This window comes from Sorex araneus, chromosome 2 (genome assembly GCF_027595985.1).
Source record: "Sorex araneus isolate mSorAra2 chromosome 2, mSorAra2.pri, whole genome shotgun sequence".
Taxonomy (NCBI): domain Eukaryota; kingdom Metazoa; phylum Chordata; class Mammalia; order Eulipotyphla; family Soricidae; genus Sorex; species Sorex araneus.
In genome coordinates, this window is record NC_073303.1 from 112335895 (window position 1) to 112349502 (window position 13608).

General features: G+C 36.2%; 1 protein-coding gene across 6 annotated transcripts in view; it reads left to right on the top strand.

The window, feature by feature from the left end:
* The window catches only part of TRPS1 (transcriptional repressor GATA binding 1), a 253272-nt gene that overhangs the window by 35635 nt on the left and 204029 nt on the right, over positions 1-13608 (top strand). Inside the window, exon 1 of one of the 6 annotated variants that reach the window (XM_004607655.2) lies at positions 11175-11229. The exons of the other annotated variants lie outside the window; for them this stretch is intronic. Within the exon in view, the coding sequence (XP_004607712.1) occupies positions 11193-11229 (37 nt within the window). The 5' untranslated portion in view covers positions 11175-11192. Of the gene's footprint in view, positions 1-11174; positions 11230-13608 lie in introns of those variants that run through there. 6 annotated transcript variants of the gene reach the window in all.

A 13608-nucleotide genomic window follows, 5' to 3' on the forward strand; every position in this document is an offset into this window, starting at 1 on the left:
ACTCGTATGTTCCCTCCCTCAATATGCTATTCCATTTTCCTCCCACAATCATTATCACAAAGTGCCACAGCTAACGATAGATGCACAATCCACCCTCAGACATGTTGCATGGGGTGAAAGCTTGAGAACTACTGATAACATGTAGATATTTGAATATATTAGAATAAATCAATATTTTGACAGCCACACAGATGAATAGATACTAATATTTTGAATGCGCCTAATAGTATTATGTTTATGGTTAATAGTGATATTTATGAAGTACTGCGCAATGTAATGGGGTTGCCTAACACATAAATACACAGTTACAATGGTTAGTGGTAGCACTGCAGCACTGTTGTCCCTCATCGATTTGCTCGAGCAGGCACCAGTAACGTCTCCATTGTGAGATTTGTTGTTACTGTTTTTGGCATATTGAATACGCCATGGGTAGCTTATATTCAACTCTGCCATGTGGGCGGGTTACTCTTGGTAGCTTGCCGGGCTCTCCAAGAGGGACAGAGGAATCGAACCTGGGTCGGCCACATGCAAGGTACACGCCCTACCTGCTGTGCTAATGGTTAGTGGTAAGTACATTAAAGGGAAATATGTAACTTGCAACAGATTAGAATGTAAAAGGCTGACTTTTCCTTGGAGGAATTGTTGAGGGCTTGAGTCCATTTAGAGGATCACTTAATGTGGTAACTTGGTGGTGTGCTAGGTGTTCTGAAGCAAATAGAAAGATTGGAGTAATCTAGTGTCTTAAGAAAATCCAGATGATTATAGTTTGGTTTAGCACAAATATGGCCATCGGGCCCTTTTGGTTGTAGTCTTTGTAAAAAGTATCCACAAGATTGTTTTCTCTTGTACATTTCTTCAGATGCTTTCATTTTCATTCCTGCGAATGACTTCATTAAAACACCAAGAAATGTTATGGAAAATCAAGAGTTGTGCTAAGATTTTAGACTTTTTTTTGACTCGGCTTTTCCCAATTGGTAGATCTGTGATCTAGATAAGTAATTTAAGTTTTCTATATCTTAGATGTTTCTCCTGAAATAAATATGTGTGATAGTGGTTGGGAGATAACATAGCACTTAGGCATGGCCCATACCTGGGTTCAATCCCCAGTACCGTGTGTTCCCTTGAACGTCTCTCAGTGCAGCCCTGGAGGACCCCCTTGCACCGGGGGTAGCCCAAGTAATCTCTTGCACTATATGACCTAAGACTTTACTGTTGAGTCATTGGTGGAAGTCCCCAGACCTCCTGAGCACTGCTTGGCTGTCCCTCCTGCCAGAAAGTATGGGTAATATTAGAATCACATTGAAAATGTTAATAAAAATGAAAATGAAATGAGATAATCTGCTTCTGGCACAGTGCCTGCTTCACAGTAATGATAACATTGTAATTTTTTTTATTAACTAAAAAAGACCATCATACACATCAGCATGCAAGATATGAGCCTAAAATTATCTAGTTCTTTTGAGTTCTTTCAACATTCAATTAAATTTTGAAGGAACTATTTGTAAACTACCTGAACCTGGAATTATGTTTTTTCATATAGTCTGTTTTGACAGGTGTCCACAACAAGACTGACAAAGAAAAGAGTAGTAATTGGGGTGCAGGTGTTTGAGATCTTTCCTAAAGACGGGTGTGTGTGTGTGTGTGTGTGTGTGTGTGTGTGTAGAGAGAGAGAGAGAGAGAGAGAGAGAGAGAGAGAGATTCTTAAATTTTTATTGAACTCGAATGTGAAGATAGATTGGATTTTTTATCCAAAAATATTAAACGAGTGTGGTAATTTCTGTCCTGATCCTCCCTCTCCATAGATAGGTATCAAATTCCTTTTATTTCTCTTTAGGTGAATATATCTAAAGAAGGAATTGGGGCCCACAGTAGCCTGGAATTGGGATCATCATTCTCACACTTGATCTCATTGTAACCCATCACCACCATGTCTGGCTTTGTGTTTAAAATCCCCCGGCTTCAGATTGACTTCAGCATTCATCTAGATTACTTTTGTTCTATTGCTATTTATTTTTAAGCTTTCAGTTTAATCTCTTTGGGGGACTGGAGCGATAATACAGCGGTTGGGCGTTCGCCTTTCACGAGGCCAACCCGAGTTCGATTCCTCCGCCCCTCTCAGAGACCCCGGCAAGCTACCGAGAATATCAAGCCCGCGCAGCAGAGCCTGGCAAGCTACCTGTGCGTATTGGATATGCCAAAAACAGTAACAATAAGTCTCTCAATGAGAGATGTTACTGATGCCTGCTCGAACAAATCGATGAGCAACGGAGTGACAGTGACTCTTTGGAGGATGGGCATAATGCAGTGAGATTTAAACAGAACCCTAAAATGGGTAATGCTAGATCCTGGGATCTGCAGTGGGTGTGTACATCAGGCCATGCCAGGTACTCTGCATCTCTTGGAAATATGCACGAGGCTCTTTTCTGTTATAAATGGGAAGTCATTGACTGTCCACGTGAGATCTGTGTTAAGTGATGTGGTCCAGGTGGGTCTAAGTGAATACTGAGACACAGACTGAATAGGATTGGGAGAAATGAAATTTATTCATAAACAGAGAAGAACTTGGGCTAGTCATATTCTTTTAGATATCTGCAGTGTTCTAGGACTATGGATTATAGCCATTTTAGTTGTACGGCTCTCAAACTATACCTCAGATCTTTCCATCTCAACAAATTATATTTCACTAAATTCTTTGCCATATTTCAATTCTAACGTAATTTTAATCAGAAAAAATATGTTACTGTCAAAGAATAAGCCAGATTTAGCATACATGTTGCAATCTTTCCAGCAGACAACTATGGGCAGCATTAGAAACAACAGTAAACCCAAATACGCCCCATTTGTAAAGTGCTGTCTGTTATATTGTTTCGCTCACAGACAACATTCTCTCTGTTGTGTTTATGTATGTATGCTTTGGACACTTGAGATCATACATGTTTACCTTTTGCCTTTTATCCACTCAGTTCTATAATGGCATTATATTTTACTGTTACATTTTATAACTGGATTCTAGGGGGGTCTGGAGTGATAATATAGGAAATAAGGTGCTTTCCTGGCATGTGGCTGATTCAGGTTTGATGCTGGGTACCACCTAATGGCCCCCTGATCCCAGCTAACAAAGATTCCTGAGCACGAGTAAGGAGAAAGCTCTGAACACAGCTGGGTGTGGACCCCAAATAAAAATAAATATCAACCCCTCCCCCCAAAACTGTATTCTAAGGTATTTATTATTATTATTATTATTATTATTATTATTATTATGGTGCATGGTCTTTAATGTTGATAAAAGTGCTACGAAGTGAACAGGAATGCCCCCCTTCAGATCAAAGTTTTTTTATTTCCTTCCTATATTAATGAAGGAATACTCATATGTAAGCTTTAAGATGAGTAGTTTTCATCTGTGCAAATTACTGTCTAAGCACAATACATTGCAGAACATTTATTTTTGGTCAGTGACATCTTATGACTTAAAACCAAATAATTAGGGAAAATTCTGATCCAAATTGAACAGACTCTTTATTCTGCAACTCCTAGGACTCTTAAAATTGTTATGTATATAGTTCATCTCTACCGAGGGTTCTGAAGTGTAGTTTCTACTAGACTTAGTGTGACTAATAAACCTTACATGTCTTTATTTTTAAGCTGTGATAGCATGGAAAAAACCATGGAAAAATTTCTTATTCTTGGTGCTTCTTTGCCACAGTAAAATCTCTGGTAGAATTTAGCTACATAAGTAATAAGGCTTATAATAAAGTTTTTTAAAAATGAATGTTCTGGTAATTGAAGATTCCTAACCTATTACTGCCAAAATCATGAAAAGCTCCCATATGTATGTCACCTTTTTTTTCTTGCATAAAAGTTTTCTCCTCAGACTCAGAAAAAGGTGGTTTACCTCTTCTACTATGGGGACTCTTCAAGAAGAAGCTATTTTAAAAAAAAAAAAAATTGTCTATTTTTTAAAAAAAATCACTGTACTTGTTTATATCAGAAGGGAAAATTATGCTAAGTCAGTTTCATTTATCTCAGTGGTATGTTGTATTTGTAAAAACAAAATTTTGTATTTTTAGTGTCACATGTAAGAAAGATTTACATCAGTACTATTCATTAACTAAAGTGAACTTAAAAGAAAGAAGATCAGGAACCAGAGAGATAGTATGGGAGTCAAGGGGCTTATCCTGTATGTGACCAACCCTGGTTCAGTTGTTAGAGATATATGGTTCCTGAGCATCTGTGGCTTCAAGGAGACCTCTAGGCCCCCAGCATTACCAGGTGTCCCCTGGAAACCATCCCCAGCACCACGGCGCCAAGGAAGCCCATGTTGTCTGGTTCCCATGTTGGTCAGCTAGTCAGTTGGCCAGAAATTGCTGTAAAAGACCCCAAGTGTCCTCCAGTTCCCCTCCAAAAGTATCCCAAATAATTAGCACTGTAGCACTGTCCTCCTGTTGTTCATCGATCTGCTCAAGCGGGCACCAGAAACGTCTCCATTGTGAGACTTGTTGTTACTGTTTTTGGCATATTGAATATGCCATGGGTAGCTTGCCAGGCTCTCCGGGAGGGACATAGGAATCGAACCTGGGTCGGCCGCAAGCAAGGTAAATGCCCTACCCGCTGTGCTGTGGCTCTGCCCATCCCATATAATTACAGAACAAAAATTTCTTGCTTTAATAGAATGTCTATACTCTGATACTCTGAACTTACATCTCCTTTTCATTGCCTTTATATATTTGCTGATGGCATATTTCTGTCTGACTGTCTGATGCACACTATAGGTCCTTAGATAAGTGAGACTTTTAATGCTGCTTCCTCTAACACCATAGAGGTGAACACAGTGATTTATCACTTACTAGTGTCCTGAGTCATCTAAATAGCACAACCCACCCTTGGCTTGGAAAATTTAGCATAAATTTAATATTTATATACATTATGTGTTTTATACACAAATATTCAACATACCATATATGTCAAAATATAAGCATAGAGTATATATTCATATTTATGTGTGTACATGTTCTTTCTGTGCATTTACATTTATTTTATTCTTGTACTTTTGGTAATTCTTAAAAACGAAAAGCAATAAAAACTTTACATAGTACATTTAATTTTACACAGAGCACTTTTGTTGAATCTTATGGCTTGTTTTTATTAGGTTCACTATACTGCATATGTGAGTTAATATAGCAAAGGGATTTGCAGTGATTGATTTAGAATTCTTATAGACAGTGTGACAGCTGTTCTGTCCTGGATTAAGTTAATAATTGAGATTTTTCTATTCAAAATCAGAAAGATAAATAGACAAAGCAACAGCGTTGAAATTAAACTACTTTTAATAAACAAAGATATTTTGGGGCATGTGGTAGAAAAGAGAAGTCACAGGCTTTCGTACAAAGAATGATATTCATTATTTTTGTTAACAGTGAAAATGTAATTTACATACAAATAAAATGTCAATTCACATTATAACCATCAAGATAATAGATGCACTTATACTTTTCCATGAGCTGTTCTTTTTGAACTTAAGTGCTGTGTTTGGCTCCCTGCCCAGGGACCAGTTGAAATGCTTTGAGTTTAAGAAAGGAGTAAGGGAAGAACTTGTGCCTGCGCCATGCACATATGCAAAGTCAAATTGGCCTGTGTGAATCAGCAGTTGTCATAGTAGATTGTTTTTTTTGGATTTTTTGGGTTCTTTTGTTCTTTGAGATGAAAACAAAGAAAAACGACATATGTATGGGGAAGCACATGGTAGCATTTCTGAATTTGTTTAGTGAAATTGGGATGTTATTCAAATCAGAGTTTTTAATACATTTGCCTCCCACTTATGAAAGGGAAACTAATCAATTTCCCTTTCCTTTTGATAATCGCAGTGTAGATTTGCTGTATTTTCGTTGTCCTATTTAGTGAAATGGGTGCATGCTTCTTATTTTTGGCAGATCTGTTCCATGGTTTCACTTCAATTTCTGTCATAGACTGTAAATACAAAAATTAATATTGTAATTTTCTTATGGAAACAAAGTGTTTCATAAAATTATCTATATGAAGACTTGTTTTGGCAAATATGACTTTATTTACTTCCAGACTATCTTCTTTTACCTAGGCTAGTACATTTGAAATTAGATCTTTAAAATATATAAAGCACAGCCTGGTGAAATAAAAGCCTAATAAAGTCTGTTTGGGCCGGCATCAGAATTCTTTGTAATAGGATATCTAAATAATGTGCATTTTATCTCAGGGAGGCTTGGGTTAGTTCTAGTGTCCAGATGACTATTAATGGGCTTTGTGCTCTGAAGCATATGTTAATAGAAGTGATCATTTTGGATTAATTTGATGTGCATTAATAAGAGATTTATTTGATGGGAGTTGTTTGAAGGTGATGACATTTAAATCTCAACAGGATTTAAGATGTCCAAAAATACCTTTAAAGATTCAGGAACAATCAATTCAGAGAGCAAATTAAATAGACATGGATAGCAAAGAACAGACTCTGACATCAGGTTTACGAAGTTTGAAGCAGTTTATAAAAAAAGCAATCTACCATTCAAGTGTTGCCCTGGAATCCGAAGGCATAGAAAATATTTAAACTCCTTCAGTGATTCTTGGGTTTGTGAATTGGATAAACAATGTTCTCTTGCATTTTATAGTTCACTTAAGCAATCTGATTTTGATCTGTATATATGGAGTAGACAGGATTCAACTTTTTTTTCCTAAAACAATGAGCAAACACATATGTTCTTTAAAATCTGAACTTTATATGTTGTTCATATGGAAGCTATCTAGTTTGCTATAGGCCCCAAGCTTGACCTTTCTCTTATTTTGCTATCTCTCACTTAATTCTTTAGATTTTTTTTGTGGGGAGCTTTTGATCAAAAGAAACAATTTACTATTCTTTCATTCTTAATTTTTTAAATAAAAGTAACATCAGATGTGTAATTAATGACTTAGTTCTCTTAGGTTGGTGTTACAAACAACTATGAAAGAAATACACATGAAGGAGAAAACTCTCATGTCCTTTTGTTTTAAGGCTTGATTTCGAAGATTCCAAAGTTTTATTATCTGGAAAAACAAGAAAATGTTTTATTTTATGTATTGTGATAAAAACTTCTACTTAGAAAAAATCATATTCAGCAGAATTTGAGGTGGAGGTCAAATTACACAATCTTGTATATATATGTAGTATAGATGGGAAAGTGGGAGAGGTCAAGAGAGAGGAAGGGAGAGAAGAAAAGATAGTGAAAAAAGCAAGTGAGAGAATAAATTTACAAATAGAAATGTGTCCAGTTGGTTTGATATTTGGGGAAAGATTCACAGAAGTTTTAATTTGCTTTGAGAAACAGGTAGCACTGTCGTTCTGTTGTTCATCAATTTGCTTGAGCGGGCACCAGTAATGGCTCCATTGTGAGACTTGTTGTTACTGTTTTTGGCATATTGAATACGCCATGGGTAGCTTGCCAGGCTCTGCCTTGTGGGCGGGATACTCTCCGTAGCTTGCTGGGCTCTCTGAGAGGGATGGAAGAGTCAAACCCGGGTTGACCTCATGCAGCCCTACCCAGTGTGTTATAGCTCCAGTCCTTTAAAAAAAAAAAAACTTCTAAAAAGAAACGGGTATTTCGTATAATTTTTTTATTCTTTAAAAAGTTCTACACATTGGGATACTATGCAGCTGTTAGAAATGATGAAGTCATGAAATTTGTATATAAGTGGATCAACATGGAAAGCATCATGTTAAGTGAAATGAGCCAGAAAGAGAGAGACAGACATAGAAAGATCAGACTCATCTGTGGAATACAAAGTAACAGTGGGATACTAACACCCAAGAGTAGTAGAGATAAGGACCAGGAGGTCTGCCCCACAGCTTGGAAACTGGCCTTATATGCTGGGGGAAAAGGAAGCTGAGATAGAGGAGGGAACACCAAGTAGAGGATGTTGGGAGGACCCATTTGGGTTGAAAGATGCATGCTGAAAGTAGACTATAGACCAAACATGATGGCCACTCAATACCTCTATTGCAAACTACAACACCCAAAAGGAGAGAGAACAAAAGGGAATGCCCTGCCACAGAGGCAGGGTGGGGTGGTGGGGGACGGGGTAGGGGTGGTGGCAGGGATATTGGGAACATTGGTGGAGGAGAATGGGTACTGGTGGAGGGATGGGTATTCGATCACTGAATGACAGAAAAATGCAAACACGAAAATCCGTAAGTCTGTAACTGTACCTCACGGTGATTCAATAATACAAAATTTTTTAAAAAAAGATCCTTTCTGGAGCTTGCGTGATAGTACAGCGGTTAGGGTGCTTGCCTTGCACAAGACTGACTTGTAGTCTATCCCTGGCATCCCATATGGTCCCACAAACACTGCTAACGGTAATCCCTGAGTTCGTTACTTGCTAGATGTGGCTTCAAAACAAAACGAACAAAATCCTTGCTTGTTCTTAATAAAGGTAATAACACTGAAATCATTTTCTGAATGTACTTATATTATAGCTGATGTATTTATTGAATGAGTATTGTAGAAAACGAATGAATTAATTGTTGGCATTGGTTTTATTTGTACCATTCTTTTTATTTGTTTGTTTTTGGCTTTTTGGGTCACACCTTTTGATGCTTAGGGGTTATTCCTGGCTCTGCATTCAGGAATTACTCTATGAAGTGCTCAGAGGACTTTATGGAATGGTGGGAGTCCAACCCAGGTTGACTGGTGTGCAAGAGAAACACCCTACCTGTTGTATGATCACTCCAGCCTGGTACCCTTTGTATAGTTCTTTAAATTCTTTCCGGGAAATTGCATAAAGATTTTTTTTCTCAGGTATTAAAGTGCTCAGAACCATTATTGAACTACAGAGGGAGTGTATCCTTTAGAAATAATTTATTCTAACTCCCTCATTATAGAATAAGAGGAGAGGCTCAAAGAAGTGAGATGACATGCTTGATCGTAATCGTAGCATAGTGATTTGATTCAGATTCATACAGTGAATGATTACTGTACCAGTTCTCCCTACTCTACCATCCTTGATGTTTATTTTGGGTCAAGATGCAGCAAGGTGCCTACAATGTTCTTATATTTAAGGACTGCACCTCATGAAAATAAATTCTAGTTCTTACTTGCATTGGGTGGGTATATTATTAACTCTTTTAAAATTGCTGGGTTAGGGACCAGAGAGATAGTGCAACGAATAAGGCCTTGAGTGTGGCTGACCTGAGTTTAGTTCCTCGTAACCCCTATGGCCACCTGAGCACAGCTGAGGTGTGACCCCAAAAGTAGAAGAAAATGCTGAGGCAGCTGATTTCTTTGTTCAAGTAACTGTCTTGATTATTTATTCTAAGGTTATTTGGAGCAAGTGTATTATATACATGTGTATTATATGTATGTATTACATGTATATTATATATTATATATGTAATACACATATATTATACATATATGTATTACATTAATATACATGTGTATGTATGTTTGTGAAAGTAAACTAAATGATAGTTTACAAGATCAGGCTAATATGATACTCAGAATCTTTTTTCTGTAAAGATGCCATTCTGAGAACGAGTCACTGTCTAATGTATAACATTTTTTTATACTGAAGCATGTTAATCATTGAGACAAAGCAGGTACTAGAATTTAATTTTAAGCCCTATTGCTGCTTTATGAACTTGTCTAAATAATGTGTAGAAATAGTACAGTATCCTTTTTTAAAATAATAATTCCTCTACTAAAAATGCCAGAGATCTTTCAGACAGATTCAAATTTTAATTTAGATGGAAATGATTAAAGAGTAGAAATTTAGAATTTTACAGATGGGAAGTGTCTTATATTTGAGTAATGAAAATTAATACAAATAGACCATTTGTAGGAAGCTAAATATATTTTAACCTGATTAAATATCTTGGCAGAGAATATGCATTCATATTGCTATATCTGCCGAAGAAGGAGCATATGTATATTTGTAGAGTTAGAGCAAGATGGAAGAAGTTTGGCTTACTAGTATCTACCCCTTCACCTCTAGTTCAGTTTATGTTTTCTCACAAGTAATGTACTGAAGTTAAAAGTTTGGAGCCTGTTACTCTTGTTTAGATCCTGAATCTCCCTTTTTTCCAATTCCTTAGAGCTCACTTACCTAAAATGGTTGTTTATGCAGTGCAAGAAGTGATCCTTAACAGCATATCAAAAGAAATGCGTTTTACTCATTCTCAGACACAAAATAAATATAAAATCAAAATGGTTGTTCATCTTGGACATACCTATAACTGAATTGGGAACATTTTTTTTTGTAGTCAGCATGAGGAATATTGCTCTATAATAGAAAAAAAGTTTAAAATAGAGTTGCCCAAATTAATTACTAAGAGTTATTGATGTTTTTAAATGTATAAATAATGTAGTGTATTAAATATAACCTCGTTTCTATTATGACTGCTAATGCATTATTCACCTTTATTTCATTCAGAGATAATGTTTTAAAAGTGGCTATAATGGTGGCTTAATTTTGGTTTAATCATAATTTTGCAAGCTTATTTAGCAAGTTTTTAAAAATAGGAGAGTGCTGGAATTAACTGCAAAGATAGAACATGCTATATAGTATTGAATGGTCCTGTAAACTGTTGGCAAGGTTTCTGTAGGTCTGATGGAGAACTCTTGATGGCATAGCACACTGAGGCACTATATTAAAGAGATTTGCTCAGCATACTGAGGCACTGTATTAAAGACATTGCCCATGGGTGCCACTTCTCATCTTAGCTATGGCTGGACATTCTGAGCTATTATATTTTGAATAGTTTTCCAGAGTATGTCCCATCAAAAGCATTTCCTGATCCAGTATGGATAAATATTACCGTTTTTTAGGGCTAAGGGATATTGGAGGTTAAATAATTTCACCAAGTCTGTCAGATAATCTTCACTATCATATTCTTCCCTCTTCTGCTGCTTCATAACGAATGGGAGAAAATCTTGCTCAAGGTCTGTTCACACTTTTATCATGATTCTGTCAAGCATGCCTCAGTGCTGCATAGTCATGTACTGTAGGTATGATCCCTTAAGGTGTGTTTACATCATTTAGGAAGGAAAATATTTTTTGTTTTGTTTTGCAGATGTACAGATCAGCTCTCAAAATGTCTTCTGTGTCTTCCGAGCATCTTCTAAGACAATTGCATTAGCCTCCTGCTAGTTGACTAATAGAATTAATAATTGTTAAAAACACTCTAAAGCCACATGCCTTATGAAGTCAATGCTGGGTATGATTTTACAAGTATGTGATCTATTTTTTCAAGTGAAAATGTTAACTGGGAAAGTTCTTGGCACACAGGAAAACATCATGCAATCTGTTATTTGTCTTAAAGATAATAATTTGAGGGTGGCTATAGTCTTATAATATCTAACTTATGACTTGTTAGGGGAGTTTCTTTAACTTAGAAGTAGTGCATATGTGCTTATATTTACATAATATGTCATTCTGAAAAATTACGATGATATAATTCCAGTAAAATTATTTTTCCTTTAACTACTTCAAAGTATAGTCAACTAAATTACCCAGGATTTTTTTTCAAAAAGCAACTAAAAAGAACATGTCTCTTCCCCCTACAACAAAAATAAAACCCAAATGACCTTTCTGATTCTTCTTTGAAGTTTCAGAAGTTTAGCATTCTTTGCAATGTATATTATTAAGGGCTTTATTCAGCATAAAGAGTCAGTGAGTCAGTGACTCATATAGTTCTTGAGGTCTGTTCTTGAGTGAAAGAAAGTACGGATTTTGGAAAGATGCTAATTTAATTAATATATTATCTCTCAGTCTCTGTGGAAGTAGGTTGAATAGTTTTAACACTATGACCTATTACTTTTCTCCCTGAAAATGATGAATTAGTAAGATCCTTTTTTGTTTCAAATTTCATATTTTTATTATGAACATGTACAGCTGTATACGTCTACGTTTCCTTATTTTATCTCAACACTATTGCTATGTAAAACATTGCTGATCACCTTGGCATTAATACATGGGTGCAGAAAATTTTCTTTATATTTTAATGGTAGGATAATTCAAGTTAATTGAATTATTTCATCCTCATTTCTTCAGAAATCAAACCTTATATATAGCTTTACTTTTTATTGTAACCACATTGTATGTTGGTGTGTCATTATTAAATTTTATTTCTATTCTAAGGAGAAAATGTTAAAGTACAATGGTACCATTATTCAGTATTTGTCCAGTGAAAGATTATATGATAGTAGTTACTAAAGACATTTTACTTAATTGAATGTTCTTGTAGAATGTAGAAAGTAGAATATTCTTGTCTATAGGCCAAGTTAAAACAGTGCTAATTTTAGTCTAAATCATAATTGAAATGGTAACTAATCTCTTAAGCTTCTCATTTGTTTTATATTTTGTTCTAGTTCTCCATAGTTTTCTCCTAGCCAGATACTAGTAGGATTAACTTTTAGTCTTCCATGTGTTGGTACAAGTTTCCACGTTATGTCTCTCTTAACAGAGGACTAGAGGTCTTCTAAAAGGTTTTACATCAACAGTAAGGCAGAGATGCAAATATTAAAATAATAGTCCACTTGAGATTAATTCTTCAATGGTGATTCCTGAGCTTAGTTTCAGGGCCTTTGGTAGTGTCTGTGAGGTGAGGCCATTTTCCTTGCTCTAGCAGCTGGGCAGGTTGACCTTGTACCGTGCCCATCACTTTTTCTTGATCCTGGTGTCCTTCATCCCATGTGGATTCTTGTGGATGTTATTACAAGAGGGGAGTTTGATGGATAGAATTTATTGGCTAATATAATTGTTATATAATGAACACAGTGGACTTTCTTCAGTACAGATAGACTATTTTAAAGACAAAAATTCAGCGCTATAACTTTTCAGCTTGTAAATGATTCCTTGTGTGCTAAACTAGTGTATCGTCTTAGTTCAGTGATTCACATTGTAAAAATTTTGCCTGATCGGATTTCCACAATGATGGTCCACCCATGTATCTAAAGTCAGTGTGATTCCAACACTTGTGAAAAAAAAATCACAGATGAAAAGATGACTAATGCAGGTTATTAACTTGGATTTTCTCATGACATTTTGGATAATTGTGGTGGAACTCACTTGGTTCAATCTGTTCTTGAGGTGGAGTCAACTAGTAAAGGAGGCTTGTTTTCTTAGTCAGTTGCAGGCAGATATTTTTTCATGAGATGTTTGGAGTGTCCACTTACATAGCACTTCCGAAGTTTTTCGACTGGAAGATGAAAGAGCCAAAGTTTGGGAAACTCAGTTCTTCGCTAGCCTTTGTAAATGAATTATTTTATTGACATGGCATCAGTAGTTTCATGTTTGGGAGCGGGGTGGGAGACATACCTCTTGATGCTCTGGGCTTACTCCTCACTCTGTATTTGAAAATAACTTCAGGGGTAACCAGAAAGGGGTGCTGGGGATTGAATCATGTTAGCACCTGTACCAGGCAAGTTTCTTACTTGCTGGACTATCTCTCGATCCCCCATCATTGGTTTCTTATCTCTTTATAGCCATAGAGTTCTGACTAATTACTACCCAGTTGAAGAATTTTTCACAATCTCCCTTTTGGATGCTACTCACTGATGTCACCTCAGAATCTTTGTTGAAGTATCATAGAAAGGTGAAGAATAGGAA